We start from the raw sequence: 22,213 nt of genomic DNA on the forward strand, positions 1-22,213 counted from the left end.
GGTAGGTAAAGTTCATGGAGTCTCCTTTGCATGCATCTGCTTAGACCTGTAGGATAGTCCGGCATACATATGAATATTCCCTCTTCCTCTGCTGTACACATCTGTGCTGCTCCTTTCCCCCAATCTTTAAGGGTCTTCCACCACAGTCACCTTACCTGTACAAGACCCCGCCCCTGACGGCCCCGCCCCTGGGAGGCAGCTCTTTATTTCTCAGCCCGCCCCACTAGGGCCCCAGAAGCCGCTGCAGGGAGGCTTAGGCAGGGCTGGGCTAGGCTGGGGAGGGGTGGGGGGAGAAAGGGCGGGGCGGTCAGAGAAGGAAAACTGAGCTCACTGCTGGGGCTGCAAGAGCCCAGGGTAGAGCTCCGGCGCCAGTTCTCCCTAGCATATCGCCGCCTCAGCCCCAGCCCCAGCCCCAGCCTGCCGCCCGCTTGGCCGGCCCACGTTCCGCTGCCCAGGAACAGCTGCACGGCACTCAGGACCCAGCGCACCAGAGGGCTGCATGGAGCTGTCACCATTTGGGGGCTGAGTGGCTTTCAGGCTGGGCTGGGCGCGCAAGAGTGAGGGAGGAAGACAGGGAAGGAGGAGAGCTGTACGGGACAGGGAACGGGACGGACCGGACCGCCAGCCGCCCGAGGCCACCAAAGACATCTCTGTCCTCCCGCTGCCCACTCCGGCTCTTCTCTCTCTCTTTCTCCTCCTCTTCCCCCTCCTTTCTCGTCCCGTCCCTTCTCCCCCGCTCCCTCCTCTCACTATCTCCCTGGTTCCTGCCGGAGCCTGGTGCTCCCGGGGGAGGCGGCGGGGGCAAAGCAAAGTGGCGTGGAGCTATGCCCGCAGCCACGGCGGCGTCGGGCCTCGATGTGTCCCGGACAGCGGTGCTGGCGGACGACAGCGAGGATGCAGTTCCGAAGAACCGCACAGGTGAGACGGACTTGGGGGTGGGGTGGGGCCAGGGCGGCTGGGCTGGACCCACTGTTCCCAGGATGCTTTAAGGGAAATGGGCTAGTTGAAAAAGTGAAGGAGGGAGGAGAGAGTGCCTAGGCTCGGGAGCCCCAGCAGCTGCAGGAGCCCGGGGCTTCGCCTGCTACCCTCGGGGACGGGACGCCACAGAGGTACTGTGCCCTGGAGGTATCAGTTGGCCCAGGGGAGCTGCGGGCGGGGCGGTGCCGAGAGGGGAAGGAAACACCTGGATTTGGCTGACACGGCCTTTTGGGGAGACTTCATGACTCCCCGGAAAGGAAAGCTCCCTCCTTGCAGCGCAATGTTTAATGCCGTAGCCCAGAGAATAACGAGGGAAGTGATGTCAAACGTGGTAGTGAAACAATCTTCCCCTTCAGGTCAGATTATTTGTAGGGCTTTCTGCACAGCCTCGAAGAAAAGTGCTTGGGTAAGTGACATGATAACTGGAGTCATCTTGGAGTGCTGGGGTAGAGACACACGGTTTTTATAGGACTAGCTGAGAACCACGTTAACCCTCTGTGCTCCCCCTTTAACCCGACGAATGGGTTTGCTGAACTTTGTTTTTCAAACGAGGGCCCCCACATCAGTACTCCTAGCTCACAGATCTCTGTGGGCGGCAGTAGGTGCGGATGTGTTTGCTTCTGTCTCTTCCTTTCAGCTGCGGGGAAATGCTGAGGCAGTTTGAAATAGGAACTTAACCCCCATCCCCTGTGAAAGCGGGTAAGCGCTAACCCAAGTGTTAGAGACAGAATTCTAACGTGAGCAGACATTTAGCAATAGATGGCAATCTTCAGAAATGGTCTTTAGGTTTACTTCCAGGATGGTATCGGTTTTGTTTTTTAAACAAGGTTTGGTGGCTGAGCCTTTAAAATAATTAAATAGATGTGATTTACCTTGGAAAGGGGTCAAGGCAGCTTTCTCAATGACCATTTTTGAGATCTACATTCCCTTATAAAGAGAAAAGACAAGCTAATTGATGAATTTGGACTCAGGGCTGGAAAAGACCTCACAACGCATCCAATCCACTTTACAGATGAAGAAACTGAGGCCCAGAAAGGTTAAGGTGACTTGTCTAAGGTGGCACAGATAGTAAGAGATAGCGATTCTGACTCTTTCCTCTGTCTCCTTAGCTAGTACTCTTTTCACTGCAGCAGATTTGGAGTCTTTTTGGAGGGTCTGAAATGGATTTCTTTAGTGTAGGGAGTATCTTTAAAAGTGATGATTTCAAAAAATTATGGCAATATGCCTCCCAGTCTTAAAATTCCATGCCTCAGCTCCCATCTCTTAGCACAGTACCAGTGACAGCTGCAGAAGATATTTGGGTCTTTGCTCAGGAAGCAGTGACATTCAGAAATCAGTCACTCATGTTGTCCTGTCTGTTTTCATTGGCGTTAGTGGCAGGCTTCTGAGAAACAAATGCTTCTTTGCAGAAATTTGTTTTGGGGACACTTAATGGATGAAGGCAAGTTACGTTGATAAAATTAAATTATTTCTGTTCACTCGGTGGGATTTGCTAGAGGACAGTGACTTTAAAAGCCATAAAGCAGAATGTGTTCCTGCAAGTCAACTTCACCAAGTAGTACATGCAAGCAGGAATTCTTCCTCCCGCAAAACTTAGAATGGCTGGAAAGGACTGAAGACGGTTTTTAGTTGTAGGAACATTGAATTAAATGCAGTGCCTGTGAAAAGCACATATTGAAAATTTTCAGGGAAAGAGTTCTTCACAGAAATGGCATATCCACTCTCAGCCTTCTGCTAGTAAGAAAAATGATACTCTCCTGACAAGTGTGCCACTTGTCTCAAAGAATATGAAGCCAGGACATTGTTCCTGCCATTAAAATGGACAGGGTAGTAGGTGTGTGAACACTTTTAAAAGAAGATTGAAACAAGGTATGGAAGCATTTGGAGATTTTGATTGTTTAGTGTCTCCTGTGCTCTATTGAGAGAATTTTCTCATTCTACAGGTATGACAATTATATGGGTGTAGTGGATAGAGTGCTGGGCAGGGAGCCAGGAAGGTTCAAATCCTGCCTCTGACACTTACCGTAGTAGCTGTGAGGCCATGCACATATTAACTTACTTCTTTGTGCCACTCTTTCCTTTCCTGTAAAATGGGCATAAAATAACTTCCATACCTCAGTCACCGGGTAGTTGTGAGGTTCAGATGAGATACAAAACATGAGAGTAACTTTGTAGTATATCTGTCAATTGACAGGCACTTATTAAATATCTGTCATGTGCCAGACCTTGTAGAAGATCAGGAGATACAAAAACAACACAAAAAAGTCCCTGCTCTCAAGGGGCTTTCATTCTGTCTGGGAGACAACTTGCAGTTATATGTGTGTGTACATACATGTTCTAATTAGCAATTATATAAGTGTTAGCTATCATTAATTGTATTTACTCTCCTGCGAATTTCTTTCACTCCTAGTCTGTGCCATACAATCCAATGATTATTATAGATTCTATTCTATGTAATGAACACACTAATTGGGGTCATACATTAATGTTGTCTTCAAAAATGGGCCATCAGCTCTGCTACTTTCAGGATAAAGACTATGTCTATATATGTTTTGTATTCCCCATAGCACCTATCTTAGCCAGGACTGAACACACTATAAAGCCTCACTAAAGGCTTGTTAATTATGATTATTTTAAATAATATGACCATTTAAAAGAGAGAGAGAGACAGAGACACTAGTTAGAAGCTACTGCTTGACCAGATCTGGTGGATCTTTTTCCACTGAATGGAATCATAGAATCAAGCACTAGATAGGACCTTTCAGGACTATCTGGTCCAACTCTCTCACATTGTGGAGGAATAGTCTTTACACTGCCCTAAATAATCATTAAAGAGCTCTGCATTTTTACTAGCCCTGTGACCTTGGGCAAGTCACTATTCCCCCCTCCAAAAAACAAAAATAAAAGAGCTCTGCACTTTGTAGACATCTAGAAATGGACACTGCTTCTGATTTCTCCAAATAGGAATATAGAGACTAGTAACTGGGAGTTTTCTTGGTGAAAGGCTTATAATTATATTGAAGCATAGAATAAAATATAATCATTCCTGTTCAGGATCATGATAGTAAGAGCTAGAAAAGAGCTTAGAGACCATTTGCTCCAAACTCCTCCTTTTACAAATGAGGCAACTGAGCCTTATAGAGGGGAAGTGACTTGTTAAAGGTCACACAAATTGTAAGTAAGGGAGCTGGAAGGAAAGCTGAATTCCTCTGAAACCAAATTCAATTTGCTCTCTACTATATCCCACTGTTTTTCCCTATGATCAGTGGAGTAGTGAATGAAATAGTCTGAACCCTTTTAATGCCAGTATGTAGAAATTTATTTCATCTCATATTATCCTACCCAAATATTGTTAGAGATATCTAGTTTGTATAGAAGCTAGAAGCTTTTCTCATTTTTCCTTCCCTTGTCAGTCCAGTTTTTATATACCACCTTACATACTGAGACCTTTATCTTGATTGGCTATGTCTGTTCCATATAAACTGAAGTTAGCTACAGAGCAGTATGGACATTGATAAAGAGTTCCCTGTGGTCACTGACCATCTTTTCTCCATCACTCATGAGTATTCTTCTAAGTTACTAAATCAATTTAATATCTGTCCTCTCATCTCTTTGGAATACTGATTGGCCAGCATCAGAAAAGTCAGGAGACAATTGTCCCAAGCAATTCACACTTCCAGATTGTGTTTGTTTCTTACCTACTCATGCTGATTGCACTAGTCTTGGCCCTGACCAGTCTAGGATATGTAATTGCAAATGTGGTTTTTAATTTGTGTTTTCCATCAGTACTCCCCTAAAGGCTCCATGCTGTGCAGAAAATGTACAGTGTGTATATCATACAAACATGGCACTCCTAGTTGCTTTAGTGCTATTTTTCTATTGGTAGGGATGGATTGCGTTGCATTAGTCCATCCTCTCTCTGTTTCTTAGCCCTCTTCTGAGATGTAGCATGGTGTAGTGGAAAGAATGCTGGACTTGGGGCCAGGAAACACTTAGGCTTAAATCTTGTACCTAACACCTTTTGTTGGACCTCATGACCTTAGGCAAGTCACCTAACCTCCCCGAGTCTCAGTTTCCTCATCTGTAAAATGAATGTAATAATACTTCCAGTAATTAGTACACAGTTGTTTTGTGGGTATCCAAGAAATTAATATGGATATATATATATGTTTGTGTGTGTAATATGTATATGTATGTGTGTGTATATGTCATGTAAACCATTATTGTGCAAAGTGCTTTTTAAACCTTGCAGTGGTACATGTCAGCTATTTTATCTTTTTTGATAGAGTTCAGATAGAAATGCTGTTGGAGCATTTTTTCTGACCTTTTTCTGTTATATTTAATGTTCTGAAGACTGTTGCATAGATGGATAAATAACTTTTTTTTTAATTGAATAAAAATAACAGATATAAGCTCATTTTTCATAGGTTCACTGAAAGCATCTCGAAGACAATTCCAATAGGAGACAGGAGAATAGGGGTTATTTGTCCCTTGCCCTCTTCCTTTATGACTGATTTCGTCTGCTAGGTCCACTATATTTTGAAAGACTTTTGGTATCATGTAACTTGTAGAAGCTGAGTATTTGGTAGAGTTGCATCTATTATTTAAAATGTTGATTTCAATTTTTTATGGAGCAATGTTATGTTTGGGCAATTGTGGGCAACAATCTGTGGTGTGATGTTCCAGGTCCCTTACTGTTTATTTGAGCTTTCAAGGATGTTTTGAGGTCTGTGTTCCTTTGTCATCTGGAAGTATAGGATATGTATCTAGCTTCTGATGTATAATCCTAACCACTTGTTCTAGGTATTTGGCAGATACTAAATTTTTTCAGCTAACAGCAATACATTGCATGGTTTCTGTGATTTCCCATATTGTTCTCAAATTTTTAGATGGGGTTTTTGGATAGAAATGTTCTTGGGACAAGTTTCTGTCCTGTTATTCCCTTATATTTTCTATTCTGAGGACTGTTGAGCAGATGGAAAAAATAACTGCTTTTTATCATTGAATAAAGCATTAGGAGAGAAAGTCATCTATAGGTTCACTGAAAGCATCTTTAAGACAATCTCAGTAGTAAACAGGAAAATAGAAATGTTATGAATTTCATCCTGTTAGCTAGTTAAAGTATTTATTAAGTATGTATGGGGGTAACTAGGTGGCATAGTGGATAGAGTGCTGGACCTGGAGTCAGGAGTATTTGAGTTCAAATCTGAACTCAGATACTTACTGTGTGACCCTGAGCAAATCACTTAACCCTGTTTGCCTCAGTTTCCTCACTTGTAAAATGATCTGGAGAAGGAAATGGCAAATCACTCCAGTGTTCTTGCCAAGAAAACCCCAAATGGGCTCATAAAGACTGTGACAATGGTCCGGTTCCAGTACAGCTTATTAAGTTCTCAAGATATGTAGAGGTCTGTATTTTGTAATATAAGAATTTGTCATCTGACCATTGATGTGGGATGAGCTTCTTGTGTATAATTCTTGGCTACTTGATTGTGTCTTTGTGGGTTCTGGTTGATGCGAATTATCTGTCACCTACAGTGATATGTTACCATTTCTGCTGTTTCTTTGCATAGTCTTTACTGATCATTAAATCCAGACTCCTTAAAGATAACCTTTTTTGTGATTTCTGGTGAAAATGACAGTCTTTGATGGCAATTATAAACTCCTCTCTACAGAAAGAGGAGTTTATAATAAATAAATCCATCCTATGAGCTAGCCATTTGTTTGAGGTTTATCATCATTTTACTGGTATTGGTTGAGTTCCTGCAGATGGTTGCCCTCTATGTCTATTGATTCCACTCTGAGGCTTCAGCCATTTCATAGGTTTCATTTGGTGGTAAACACTTTGGTTTTTGGTTTTTTTTTGGAGGGGGGAAGGTAGGGCAATTGGGGTTAAGTGACTTGCCCAAGGTCACAAGGCTTAGGGGGTTTTTGGTGTGTTAAGTGTCTGAGGTCAGATTTGAACTCAGGTCCTCCTGATTCCAGGGCCATTGCTCTATTCACTGCACCACTTAGCCACCCCTAAATACTTTGTTAAATTTGACAATCCTCATGGTCTGTGCCTATCAGTAGCTTTTACTATTATTACTATTCTGTTGTGATGTGTGGTCCAGGGAAATTTCTGTAGGTTTTAAATCTGTTTTTCATCTCCTTCTGATGGCTGTTTCTAAGGATGAAGTTAGCTAAGTGCAGGTACTTTTTGTGGGGGACCACAGGTATTCATGTAATGGTCTACTAAAGTTTTTAAAGAGGTTGTGAGATACACTTGTGAATGGAGCATAAAGTCACTGACTGAAGTATTGGAGATTGTGCAAAGCACTTTGTTCTACCTCTTTAGGAGAGAGTCAAAGATAATTAAATTTGGGTCCCTGACCTCATGGAGCTTATACGTCTAACAGGAAAGTTAGGAAAAATATGAAAAAATGTAACCCTACACAACAAATATGCACTAAGTATAGTGCAAAATAGAACATAAAAAGAACCCCTGAGAAATAAAGATGCAATACAGCATTGTGGATAGAGTGCTGGGGTTGGAGTTAAGAAGATCTGGGATCAAATCCCTCTTCCCTATCACCCAGGGCAAGTTACTTAACTTCTACATGCCATCTGTTGTGGTTCAGTTGTTTCAGTCATGTATAACTCTCATGACTCCATTGGGAGTTTTTTTGGCAAAGATACTGGAGTGGTTTGCTATTTTCTTCTCCAGCTCATTTTACAGATGAGGAAACTGAGACAAGCAGGCTTAGGTGACTTGCCCAAGGTCACACAGTAAGTGTCCCAGGCTGGATTTGAACTCCCTGATTGCAAGCCCAGTGCTCTATCCACTTCACCATCTAGCTACCCCACATGCTGTCTACTAAGTCTTAGATGGGTTGCTCTCTGAGAAGGTAAAGGAATGTTACAGTCAGGGTGCAGTGTAAGCAAAAACACAGAGTTGAGAAAGCAATGGATTTGTAAAAAACAGATGTGAAATAGTTTCATTAGGCTAGAGAGTAAAGTACTTAGGAATAATAGGAGAAAGTTGAAACAGTAGATGATACTAGATTAAGAAGGTTCTTGAATATAAATCTATTCACCTTCTCTTCTTCGTCTCAGCTGAGGACTTTGCCTCTTGCTTCACTGAGAAAATCGAGGTCACATGATATGAGCTGCCTCTTTTCCCTATCTCTTTATCTCTAAACCTCTTGACATCATTCTCCAGGTGGCCCTTCTCACCAAGACCCATCTCTCTACCCGTGAGCTTGAAACCTCTCCACTTCCATCTTTTCCAGCAGATCAAAGCACCAATCATTCTCTGATTCTGTGTCTGTTTGTCAGCCTCTCTGTCTCACTGGTTCCTTCCTCAACGTGCACAAATAGGCCCCAAATCCCACTTCACTTTACCCCTGCCTCGTATTTTTTTAGGTCCCTTGGGCTCCCAAGCTCTTAGAAAAAGCCACCCATACCGATTGCCTCCACTTCCTGACCTCCCAGTCTCAACCCTTTGCAATCTGACTTCTGACCTGATCACTCAACTGAAAGCACTCTCTTCAAAATTGTCAACAGTCTCTTAGTTGCCAAATTAGATTTTTTTCCTCAATTCTTTTTTTTTTTTAACCATATCAATGCATTTGACACTGTTGACTCCCTTTTCTTCCTGGGTACTCCTCTCTTTGGATTTTTGTGATATCACTCTTTTTCTTTCTCCTGCATGTCCATCGGCTCTTTCTCCAGCTCCTTTCCTGGCTCATCAGGTGACACCCCCCCCCCCAGTGTGGGTATACCTCAAGTTTCTGTCCTAGGCCCTTTTATTCTCTCTCTAATCATACTCTCTTGGTAACCTCATTGGTGCCCATGGGTCTAAGTTCTCCACTCAGATGACTCACAGATCCATGTTTCTAGCCTCACTCTCTCTTGACCTTCATTCCAATGTGACCAGACCCCAATTGATATTTCAAACTGAATGTCCCAGAAACATCTCAGATATGTCCAAAACTGGGCTCAGACCTCAAACCCTCCTTTCATGCAAAATTCACTTTCTGTCAATGATACCAGTTGCCAAATATTTCCATTTCTGTCTCCACAGTATCTTTCTCATCCAAACCTTCCTCTTAACTCACGCAGCTACAAGAACCTCAGACCCTCCCCACCTTTTACCTGAATCATGACAACTTTTATTTCTATTTGTTTTGGTTTTTCTATTTGTTTCCCTGGTTTAAGTCTCTCCATACTCTAGGCTATTCTCTGCACTGTTTCCTAAGTGATTTTCTGTAAATGCAGATCTGACCCTGTCACTTCTCCTCTCTTATCAATCCTACTGCATCCCTTTTGCTTCTGTGAAAAAATACCTATTTCTCTTGTTAGTTTCCACCCACAGCCTGACCCACATCTTATCTTTCTGACCTTGGTGGATGTTGGTCTTTCTTCCTCAGGCACTCAACTCTGAAATCCAGTTAAACTGGCCTTCTCTCTCTTTCTTCCACAAGACATACCACTCCTCAATCACCTGAGGCTATGCCTTTGTAACCATCAGATCTCATACCTGGAATACATCCCCTCTTCACTTCTGACACATGGAATCTTTTTCTTCCTTCAAGTTTCAGTTTAAGCACCAATTTCTACAGGAAATCTTTCCTAATTTCCTCTCCTCTCCAGCCCCCTCCCCTGTATGCTAGTGCCCTTCTCCCAAATGATCTTATAATTATTCACTCTGCATATATTCATTTATTTATTTTAATTACATTTTATGTTTATTCATTTCCACATGATTTTGAGTTACAAATTTTCTCCCCATCTTTCCCCTACCCACCACCCCAAAACAGCAATCCCACCGAATACCCCCTCCCCTAATCTGCTCTCTTCTATATCCTCCCCCCTCTGACTTATCTATATAATGTACTCCATTAAAGTGTAATCTTCTTATGTGCAGGTTTTTTCTTACCTATTTGTGTCCTTACCACCTAGCACATTGCCTGGTACATAAGAATTAAATAAATGTGTTGATTGATTAACTGAAGAATAAAGTGTTGGCTTTTATCCGATAGGGAATCAGGAGCTTTTAAAATTGTCTACAAATGTTGGTTCCTATGATATATTATCTTCACTGTGGTCAGAATCACACATTCGTGGGAAGGGGAATTGGAACTGGAGTGCAGTTTGTGGTCATGGGATACACAGTTTGTCTTTCCCACTGAATACTGTTGCTTCTTGTTGGATTATAGGTGGCACAGTGGATAGAGTCCAGCACTTGGAATCATGAAAACCTGAGTTTGAATCCAGCCTCAATTACTTAACTGTGGGCAAATCACTTAACTTCTCTGTGCCTCAGTTTCCTCATCTATAAATAGCACCTGCCCCATAGGGTTGTTGTCAGGATCACATGAGTTCACATGTAAAATAAAGTGTTATGTAAATATTAGCTATTATTGTTATTTTTAAGCACTATTATAAAAATAAAACTAACCCTATCTTAACAGATGGGAAGTTACTGGTTACTGATATGGAAGTTCTATCAGATTAATGTGTGTGTGTGTGTGTGTGTGTGTGTGTGGTCAATCCATTGACTAGTTAGCAAAGTTAGAATTAGAGAAAAGTTCAAAACCAACATCAAATTTGGCAAAAGGCTAGAGATAAGAACTCATTGAGGACAATAACAAACGTTTCAACCTAACCTATTCAAATGAGCTATATCAATAGATAAATAAAATGGAAATAAGCAATGATATTGATCTTGATCATCAATCACTCTTTCCTTTAAAAGCTGGAATGATGTGGAGAAGTCACTAGAAGTAGAAGGACAAAGGAACCCAAAAACCATTTGCCCTCTTTGCCAAGCAAAAATAAGTGATAGCTGCAGGCAATACTGGCTTAGACTATAAATTCTGTTATGGAGGAGAATACTAAAAGGCTGTGAAAACAGTGTCTCTCCTTGGGATGGGATGGAATTGGACCTGAGATGTCATTGCTGTAGAGAACTCCTGCAGAACACCTGCTCCACAACTTGGTCTTTTAAAGTTGCCTGTGACACTCACTGGTTAAGCAATTTGCCCGTAGAACTTCTTGACCTTAAGGTTGGGGACCTGTCCACTCTGCCAAGGTGTTCCTTATCTCAAAAGACCATAAAAAGAAGTGAAAGGCAAAGCAAGTCTATAGAAAGTTTGGGAAGACTCATCTGAGCCAGATATTTCTAAGAGCTTTCATAAACATATGGATTAGCAGGAGGACAAGAAATAGACAAATGGAGCACATTTGTTAACATTTTTAGAACAATCTCTTTTGATTTGGGGGTGGTAACCTTGGCCAGGCCTTATCTGGAATACTGTGTTTAGTTCTGGTAGAACATTGACAAACTCGAGAGTGTCCAGAAGAGTGAAACCAGGAAAGTGAAGGATCTCTTTCATGCTGTGGTTTTGTTGAAGGAAATGGACATTTTCAGCCTGGAGGAGAGTAGACTTCAGGGAAGGGGAAGAGAGGGAGGGCTTGTCAGCTGTGTTCAAGTATTGAAGAGCTGTTATGTGGAAGAAAGACTGTACTTCTTAGCCCCAAAGAGTAGAGTTAGGAGTTGTAAGTGGATACTACAAAGAGGAAAATTTAGACTTTATGTCAGGAAAAGCTTTCTAACAATTAAAGCTATACAAGGGTGGGATGGGCTGCTTATGGCATCTCCTTCACTTGAGGTCTTGAACTAAAGGTCTGATGGCCACTTATTGACAGAACAACAACCATACTTGAAACTTAATACTTCAGTCCCTGGTGTCCCATACAGGGAAGTTGAAATGTTACTGTAAGATAAAGTTGGAAAATACAGCTGGACTGGAACAGAAATACAATAAAGAGATCCATGTAGGAGATGACACAATTTTTAAAACATCGAGGGATTATTTTTACAAGTTATTTAAATGAGAAGACACCCCCCCAAAAATGGAAAAAATAATGGAAGGCTATTATGAAACCATTAAAAAGGTTATCAGGAGAGTATCAGGTTTTTTTTTTTTCATCTTTCTGAAATCTTTACATATATGCATATTAGGGGTGTCCTTAATGAAAATGTGAGAAAAGGTTAGATTTTCTACAGCAGACCACACATCTTTATAGTTACACAAATGACCAAGAGATACATAAAATATAAGATCCTGTGGTGTTTATTATTTTTCAATTACTTTAAAAAAAAGCATTTTTACTTGGTTAAAGAGTCTTCAAGTTTCTCCCCTAAAAAGGGGGTCTTATGCACACATTAAGATGATATACGATTCCTTTATAATTGCAAGCACAGAAAGAAAGCTTCAATGATTCTCTGATTATCATCTAGTTAGGCATAAAAGGGGAATAAATGCTCACTAAAGATGTTTGCCAACATAATGGAGGCTATCCAGTGTGCAAGTCAATAGTAGTGAAACTCCCTACAGCTGGTCCTGGTTCGTGCTTGCAGATGGTACTATGCTGATTGATTGCATCATGTCCCAGAACATTAAATGTGCTCCTCACTGAGGTCATTGCTCAAAAGATAAGCACAATAGGACATACAAGGAACACTAAGTGGATGAAAAATGTCTGTTGTCAGACATGTAGTTGGATCACCAGTTCACTGAGTTGGTCCATCATCTCTTACACCTTGGATAGGGACTGAGAAGAGAATGAGGGAAATATGGTATAATGGAAGTTGGATGAGCTAGAAAGATCAAAATGCTTTTTTTTTTTAAGGTAGAGACTCAGATATATTTGTAGGCGAAGGGGAAGGGGCTACTGGAGGAGAGATTGAAAATGCATGAGAGGGGCAGCTCGGTGGTGCAGTGAATAGAGCACCGGCCCTGGAGTCAGGAGGACCTGAGTTCAAATCCAGCCTCAGACACTTACCACTTACTAGTCCTGTGACCTTGGGCAAGTCACTTAACCCCAATTGCCCAGCCTTCCCCCATCCAAAAAAAGCAAAGAAAAAAAAAAGGCATGAAAGAGAAGCTGACTATTAATGCAAGTTACTGGAAGAATTGGGAAGGAATGAGTTCACACACCCAGGTAAAAGGTTTAGCTTTAGCAAACAGAATAGGTTCACCTTTTCTTATGAGGCAGGAGAGAAAAGAATGAAGACACCAAGAAGTTTTGAGGTGTAAAAGTAGGATGTCTAAGGTAGCTTAAGACAATTGACCTATATCTCAGTAGAGTAGGAAGTACTATCTATCATTCCCATAAGTGGAAGTAGGTAGTGGCATGATTAAGGCCTTGAAGAGAGATGAAAAGGTTTGGAATCATTTGTAGGGAACAAGAGAGAATAAAAATATAATAAAAGTATTTTCAGGCACCAGTGAGGAACCACTGAGGGTAGCATAACATAAATTTATAGTGATTATAATAAGCTCAATTTTGAGATTCTCCTGCAGTGTTAGACAACTGGAAATGGGTTTCGAGATCTGACGACCTGCCTGGACTTTCTGAATTCTGCCCACTTTCGAGATCTTAGGATTTAGAGCAGGAAGGAATCTCAGAAATTGTCTGGTCTAAACCCCTTATTATGTAGTTGAGGAAACTGGAACTCAGAGAGATTAAGCAACAAGGAGCTAGTGGCAACGTGTATAGAGCACCGGCTGGGTCAGGATTCAGGAAGCCCTGAGTTCAAATTGAATCTCAAATACTTACTAGCTGTGTGACCCTTTCCTGGCTGTGTGTGAGAGCCAGTTGGTTTCCAGTGGGAGGCAAGTATGTATTCTGCTCAGGGGAATCCTCCAGGAAGATAGATGGCTATCACTTTTTAAGTTTAAATGTTGTTGTTTTAGAAAATTACTGTCATATCTGACTTACCTCCCACCCAGTAGAGCTGTCCTCTGTGTCAAATTTTTGTTGCTGTTGTTTCATCATCTTCAATCATGTCTAACTTTTTGTGATCCCTTTTAGGGTTTTCTTGGCAAAGATACTGGAAAGGTTTGCCATCTCCTCCAGCTCATCTTAGAGATGAGGAAACTGAGGCAAACAGGGCTAAGTGACTTGACCAGGGTCAGTCTAGTGAGTTTCTGAGACTGGATTTGAACTCAGATCTTTCTGACTCCAGGGCCAGCATTCTATCCATTGTACCATCTAGCTGTCCTTATAGCAAGTAAGTCAAACAACACAAATCAATACATTGGCTGTGTCAGAAAACATGCCCCATTCTGTACTTCTAGTCTACTGCTTCTTTTCTGAGACTTGACTTGCCTTTTGCCTCTTTTTCTTAATCTCTTTACAATCAGTCTTCTGAATTAATGATTGGCCACTACCTTGAGTTCTCAATCAGTCATTAAACATTTATTAAGCACTTACTACGTACCAGGCACTGTGCCTAAGGGCTGGAGAAACAAAAAAAAAGGCAAAAGACAGTCTCTGCCCTCAAGGAACTTACAATGTAATGGGGAAATCACTTTGTATTATTTTCCTTTGGGTTTTTGTGGTGATGTACTTTGTTCTCATTTTTTTGCTCATTTTTCTCTGTTTGAGTTATATACAAGTCTTCCCAAGTTTCTTTGAATTCTTCTTATTCATCATTTCTTATGGTACCATAATATTACATTATATTCATATACCACAATCTGTTTGGCTATTTCTTAGTTTTTGAACACTCACTTTCCTTCCAGTTCTTTGTACCAACCCCCCAAATGCTGCTATAAATACTGTAGTACATATGGACCATTCCCTTCTTCTTTTGCCCTCTTTTGGGTCTGGATGCCTTTGGCCCAATTCCAGGAGTCTGTGGCCCTTGCTGTGGGCTGTATCAAACTTGACTATGCAACTAGAGGAAGCCAGGTGGTGTAGCAAATAGCACGTTGGGCTTGGAATCAGGAAAACCTGAATTTGAGACAAGCCCCAGACACTTACTAGCTGTGTGACCCTGGACAAATCACTTAATCTCTGTCTGCTTCAGTTTCCTCAACTAAAATGGGGATAACAACAGCACCCACCTTCTGGAGTTGTTGTGAAGATGAAATGAGATCATATTTGTGAAGAGTGTAGTACAGTGTATGGTGTGTAATAAGTGATGTATAAATATTTACTCCCTTCCCTTCCTCCTCTTCATACTACTCCTTTGCATATACTGTTGTTGGATCCAATCTGGACTTCTCCTTTCCTTCTATTCTTGTTCTTTCTTCATTCATCTCTCTTTCTTTTCTTCTTGTCCTTTATTCTTAGAATGAACCTACCCCACATACCAAGCTCTGCCTGTTGTGAGATTATTCCCTTCCTTCATTCAAGGCTTACCTTAAGTGTATGGGGTGTTCATGAAGAACTAGAACCTCTGGTGTGAGGGTTTGAGAGCCCTTTTCAGAGCTATTCATCCACCCTTAGTGTCCACTTGGCACTCAATTGTGACTCCAAGAAGCTATAACACACCTGGTTTTCTATTTTTTTTTTTGGAGGGCAGTTGGGGTCAAGTGACTTGCCCGAGGTCACACAGCTAGTTTTCGTGTTGTGTCTGAGGCTGGATTTGAACTCAGGTCCTCCTGACTCCAGGGCCGGTGCTCTATTAACTGCACCACCTAGCCACCCCTAACACACCTGATTTTCTTGTGCCATGGATTTCTTTGGCTGGTGAGTAAAACCTTTGGACCTATTCTCAGAATAATGTTCTTAAGTGTATAAAATGAAATACACAGGATTATAAAAGTAACCAATTCCTTTGAAATTCAGTTATCAAAACAGCAGTTTAGAAAACAAATTCATGCATCCTGGGTTAAGAACTCCTGAACTACACTATCTCTTAGGATGACTTACTAGCATAACTAAATTTACCTCTCAAGATAACATAGTTAGGAAGATTTAATAGTACAACCGTATGTATGCCCTTTGGTTCAGTACAAACATCAATTGTAGAGTTGATTTTATGGACACAGTAACCCAAAGGACAATGGGAAAACACATGACGGGAATAAGGATGCTGTTGGGTGTTACCAAAAGCCACTTCCACTTGAAAAGTAGCATATTTAACCTGGGGAACAAAAGACTTAAGAGTCATGGGCATTGGCTTCAGATATTTGATGGTCCATCATTTGGATACTATGTGGCTCCAGGGGACAAAGCGGGAAATAGGGGGTCAGATTTGGGCTTATTTGAGGGTATGGAGGAGAGTGTTACTGAGACTATGACTTCATTGACACAGGGAGCTCTCAGTGAGGAAACTCCTTTGACCCATAAAGACCTGCATGTGATCGTCAACTGAGAATCTAAGAGAATTGCCTTAATTAAATGACTTGCCAAGGACCACAGGCCAGCGTATCTTAGAGGAAGAACTGGAACCCAAGTCCTCCAGACTCTAAGGCTGGCTCTGTCCACTAGACAACACTGCCTCCTCAATAGAAGGAAGACTTTCCCGAAACCAGTGTTGTCTGGATGGAAAACATCACCTCATGCAGTAGTGAGCCCCTTGTCATTGGAAGTCTTCAAGTGGAGACTGACTGAGTAGGGATGCTATAGAGGTGCTTTTATGGAGAGTGCTTTGTCTAGATTCTATCTGTGTTCCCTTTGATTGGATAACCTTTGAGGTCCCTTCTAATTCTAAGATTCTATCATCTTAAATCTCTTTGAAGCTCTCCATTCTAGCTTCTGACCCCATCATTCAACTGAAACCACCCTCTCCAAAGTTTCCAACAATCTTTTAATTGCCAAATCTACTGGTATTTCCTTAATCCTTAGGCTCTTGGCAACGTTTGACATTGTCATTCTCCCTGTTCTGCTGTAGACTCTCCCCTCTTTAGGCTGTCATTGCACTGCTGCTCCTCGTTCTCCCCCCTTTGCCTGGGATGTCATTAGTTCTCTTCAAAAATGAAGGACAAACAATATCGCCTTAGGTGCCACCTCCTTAAAAAGCTCCCCAGGTCATCTGCCACCTTTAGCAGAATGCATTTGCTTAGTCCCCAAAATTCTCAAAACACTTGAACTGTACCTACCTTTCTTTTTCTCTTAAACAATCACATTCTCCTTTGTATCACAGATATTTGTATACATGCCTTTTCTATCTTACATGGTGAGAGCCTTAGGAGTGAGGGAGCCGTCCTTGTGCCTAGCACCAGAGACTTAGTTTCAAGTTCTGCCTTATACCCTTACTAGTTGGGTGGTCATGGGCAAGTCATTTATGCTTTATGGATTGCTGTTTGGGGATAATAAAACTGAAAACATCCACTTCACAAAGTTTTTGTGAGGAATGGCACTTTGCAAAACTTACAACCCTATAGAAATGTGAATTGTTATCCTAATGCAATAGTCTCTCAGCATCATCTATTTATTCAAAGGCTTATGACTAAATCATTACATCCCCAATAAAGATGTGGCTAAATCAGAAAATAATAGCTAACATCTTTACAATTCCGTATTGAATTAAGATTTATAAAGTACTTTACTTACAATCATGTGGTATAATTGGTGTAAGAGTTTCCTTTTCCCCATTTTGTAGATATGGAAACTGAGTATCAGAGAGATTAGATGGTTTGTCTCCAGGGTCAGAAAAACCCCACAAAGGTGGGAATTGAACCCAGATCTCCTGAGTTAAATTCTTATACTTTCCCATTCTCTAGACATGCCCTGGTTCAACCTCTACCATAATTCATCCTGTTTGTGGGGAGCTCTGAAAGAGAGGAGCAAACCTTTGCTCCACTCTGAGCACTCAGCATGACCAGATGGTCTCACCAACTGGTCCTGCAGAGGAGGCCCCCTTAGCAAGCAGGCAGCATTTGCTTCTGCTACCTCTCAGGCAGGTTATGGTTTGGATTGGAATACCCAAAAGGTCTTTTTCCTCCTTGAGCATCTCTTCCTGCCTGTGCTCGCCCTGGTGGAAACTAGAAAACTCTGTTGGAGACATGTGAGTCAAGGTTGAGCCTAGCAAACCCTCCCTGTGCTATGGCAGACAAACTAAAATTAGGTCTGGCCTTTTTAAAAAATCTTTCTGTCTGTTTCATAATCACTTTTGAAGAAGTTGCTTGATTATAGACCAAACTCTGTGTTGCCACAAACGGTATCCAGATATACCTTCAACTTATACAATAGGGTCACCATCTGAAAAGAAAAAAAAGGCTGATGAGTTTTACAATGGGCAGAGACTGGGGCATTACACTGAATGAAAGTGACCCTTTCCAGGGAGAAGGGTGTGTGATTTGGCACATTTTCCCAGCTGTCTATTGCAGCCCAGTTAAAAAGGGATGATTCTCTCTAGCCACAGTCTCGGTTTCCCAGAAGTGACAGCAGGCCCCAGGTGTGGGTTTGGTGGGTGGGGCTGGGGGGAAGCTGGGGACCTGTTTAAAGAAACTTCTCCCACTGCTTGTTTACTCTGACTGCAAGGTCAATTCCCCCTAACCCCTTTCTACTTCCCTTTGTGAATATATTTTAACTTTCCTAAATGTTTAATTATTCACCCAAATATTTGCTACAGGCCAAAGTCCTTTACTGTGTTCATCTACCCAGTGAAGAAAACAATCCAAAGTATTGCTATGGTTCAGTTAAAAGAAATGAAAAAAAAAAGAACATCTCTTTAGGTGGCACAGTGGATAGAGTGCAGGACCTGGAGACAGGCGAACCTGAGTTCAAAGCCAACCTCAGATACTAACTGTGTGACCCTGGACAAGTCACTTAACCCTGTTTGTCTCAGTTTCCTCATCTGTAAAATGAGCTGGAGAAGGAAATGGCAAATCACTCTAGTATCTTTCTCAAGAAAACCCAAAATGGGGTCATAAAGAGTCAGACACAACCGACAAGATTGAATAATAACAACCACCACAACCACAACAACAGACATCCTCAGGTCTGTCCCCTTCTATCCTGCCTCTCCTTTCCTTATCCCCAGCCATGCTGCCTACCTCTAATTTTCTGATTCCTTACACCTGATTCCTTCCCTTCACCATCTAACCCCTTAAAGCAGCTGCCTGTGACCACCACCTCACTTTCTTCACTTATTCCTCAATTTCTTTTAGTCTGATTCCTACTGTTTGAGAGGCTAGATATCACAGAGCACCTGATGCAGACATGGGTGCAAGTCACAGCTCAGCTACAGACCACCTGTGTGAACCAAGACTTTCCTGATAGCAGTGGCTCTTCACCTGGGATCTGTGAGCCTGTTTTAAAAAATATTTTCATAACCATTTCAGTCTAATTGGTTTCCTTTGTAATCCTCTATATTTCATTTTATACATTTAAAAACATTATTCTGGAAGGTGTCCATAGTCATCACCCAAAACAAGAAGGGATCCATGAAACAAAAAAGTTTAAAAATGCTTTGACTTATTGGACCACAGATTTGGAGCTGGGAGGAACCCTACGTACAGGCCAACTGATCCAATCTTGCTCGTTTTATAGATGAGAAAACTGACACCCATGTAGGTTTAATTGAATGCCTAAGTTCAAAGTAACAAGTAGGATTTGAATCCTCTAACTCTAAATCCAAGGCTCTTCCCATTGTACTATACTGCCTCTTCTGAGTCTCAATTTTTTCATTTGTAAAATTCATTGGTTTTGCTTGACAATTTCTAAGGTTCTTTACAGATTTAAAATCTAGATTCCTTCGTGTGAGCTACTGAAGTTACTGCCTCACAGGTCACCACATCCAATGGTCTTCTCCAAAGCTTTGCCTTCTTTGGCCTTTTTATAGCATTTGAAATTATTGACTGAACCTTTTCTTCTTTGAAACTCTTTCCTCCCTCTCTTTCTTGTTGTTGAACTAGTTTGGTTTTTCTACCTGCCTGTCCACCTTCTACTGGCATTCCTTCCCACTAAGGGTAGGCATCTCCTAAGGTTCCTTCCTGGCCTGGGTCTCTCTTTCTACATACCCTTCCTAAGAAAGGTAGTGTGGTTCAGGAGAGAGAGCTCAGAAACTGGAGTTAGAAGATTAGGCTTTGGACCCAGATCTCCCCATTTACTAGCTGAATGACATATGGCAAATTACCACTCAGGTTCAGTTTTATTATCTCTAAGATGAGTTTAATAATTCTTGTACTACTTGCTTCATACAATTATATGGAAAACTACAGAATTTTAGACTATTTAAAATAATTAGACAGTATAATGTTGGAATATTGCTGTGGTAATAGGAAATGATGAGTTGGTAGACTTAGAAAAATATGGAAAGACTTAGATCTATGGAAGAAGATGTTATCTACCCTCAGAGAAACAGGACAAACAAGTATAGTATGGTCTTACATAGATGCATATGAATGTATATGTCTATATACAAGTATGACTATAGATACCTAAGTATATGTATGTAAGCATATGGATATATGTATAATATGTGTGTATTTATGCCCATAGAAACATAGATATATGTATATATGTGTGTGTACATATAGATATGTATATACATATATATACATATGAAAACATATTCGAACTTAACTGTAGCCTTCTGGGTCAGGGGAAGGGGAAAAAAGAACAAGGTAAAATGTGTACAGCAGAGAACAAAAGAAAACTTACAAGGAAGCAAAGAAAAGATGGACAGTTCAGAACACAATGTAAAGTATTTGTTATATAGGCTTTCTTGAAATAGAAATCTACTGCTGTAGATTTTATTTTTTTGATGTGTGTTTTTTTGTGTGTTTTGTTTTTGCTTTTTAGAAGGCTATTGGGCTTAAGTGACTTACCCAAGGTCATGTGGATAGGAAGTGTTAAGTGTCTGGGGCTGGATTTGAACTCAGGTCTTCCTGACTCCAGGGCCTGTGCTCTGTTCACTGAGCCACCTAACTGCCCCTACTGCTTTAGATTTTGATTATTGATATATTATGTTCTGCTGTGTATATGACAATGCTTTTTTTTCTTTTCCTATTGTATATTTAAATTTTAGTATTTAAGTTTCTAATACATTTCTTTTTCTTCTCCTATTGTCTATTTAAGTTTTAGTATTTAAGTTGAAAATAAATTAATAAAAAAAAGAGAAAACACAGAAATCAGTGATTCCAATTCATTCCCATGCCTCTGTGCAGATGATTCCCAAGTGATTAGTGAGATTCTGAAGGTTGTTCAATCCTGGATTCAATCTAGAACTGGGTTCTTTGATCATTATAATATCACAGCTTTCAGGTTCCCTCCCCCCCCCCCCCCATTTCCTCCTTTGCATTGGTGTAATTACTGTGTATAAGTATAATGCCAAGAGACCTAGATATTGAGTCAGAGGTTTGGGGTTCAAATCTGATCTCTGACATTTATTATATGTATGACCTTGGGCATATTACTTCATCTCATTGGTTGTGTAATCCTGCTCCTTCACTTTATTTTGTTTTAAAATAAGTTTTGGGAGTTAACATCTTTTCTTTTTATATCACAGTCATTTTTTATTTATGAAAATTTTTCCCCTGCCTTTCAAATTCCACTCAAATGTCCTTTTTTGTCATTGTCCTCCCTCCCCCAATAAACTTCAGTGGCTCCCTATCACATCCAGGATCAAATATAAAATTCTCCATTTGGTGCTGAAAGCCTTTTATAATCTGCTACCATCCCCCTCCCCCTATCTTTCCAGTCTTGTACTTTACATCCTACTTATATCCTACATTCAGTCCAGTGACATTGGTCTCCTTGCTATTCCTCCCATAAAACTCTCCATCTTTGATTCTGAGCACTTTCACTGGCTGTGAATTTTCTCCCTCCTTATCTCTGCCTCCTCACTTCTGTCAAGTCACAGCTAAGGTTCTAACTTCTACAGGAAGCCTTTCCTGATGCCCCTTAATTCTAGGGTCATCACTGTTGATTACTCACTGTAAAGCCACGCATGAGCAGCTTTCCAGAGGACTGCTGCTGTGAACAGCTTTCAAGGTTCTGATTACATAGTATAGCAAACTCTCTATTCAATAACAAATTAGAGCAAAATATTCACAGAAAATCAAGGTACAGCATTCACAATGTTACAACTTATCACAGAAAATCAAAATACAGTATTCACCATGTCACAGCTCAACAAATTATCACTAAAATGACCACATAGTTTTCAACAAAGTATAATCATTTAGTAACTCAATCATTCAATCATCCTTAAGAAGGCTTGCCTCCCTAAGGGTCACAAAGTACAAAAATCAAAGTTATCCACCCCTGAGGTGCAATTAAGTTATAACTTCAACAGTCACTACTCAGTCAATTTCATCAGTCACTACTCAGTACCCACAGGGAGGTCTTTTCATCTTGGCTAAGGACAGGCTTTCAGCTCCCATGGTTCCTCTTCCATGGTCCCAGCTCCCACCTGAATCTAACCAACTGCCACCTGAGTTTAAAGGCAGACAGCTCCCAGCTCCTTGTACAGCTCTCTGTGCAGCTTCTGCTCCACATTGGG

The 22,213-nt window shown here is 41.1% G+C and overlaps 1 protein-coding gene across 1 annotated transcript in view; it reads left to right on the forward strand.

The window, feature by feature from the left end:
* Positions 1 to 298: 298 nt before the first annotated feature.
* SUSD3 (sushi domain containing 3) overlaps positions 299 to 22,213 on the forward strand; it is a 66,917-nt gene continuing 45,002 nt past the window's right edge. The window contains exon 1 of the mRNA XM_069090585.1: positions 299 to 918. Within this exon, the coding sequence (XP_068946686.1) occupies positions 825 to 918 (94 nt within the window). The 5' untranslated portion in view covers positions 299 to 824. The remainder of the gene's footprint in view (positions 919 to 22,213) is intronic.

Source organism: Petaurus breviceps, unplaced genomic scaffold, assembly GCF_028583685.1.
Source record: "Petaurus breviceps papuanus isolate PSGF00001 unplaced genomic scaffold, PetGlider_PUasm1.0 187, whole genome shotgun sequence".
In the NCBI taxonomy this organism is placed as follows: Eukaryota; Metazoa; Chordata; class Mammalia; order Diprotodontia; family Petauridae; genus Petaurus; species Petaurus breviceps.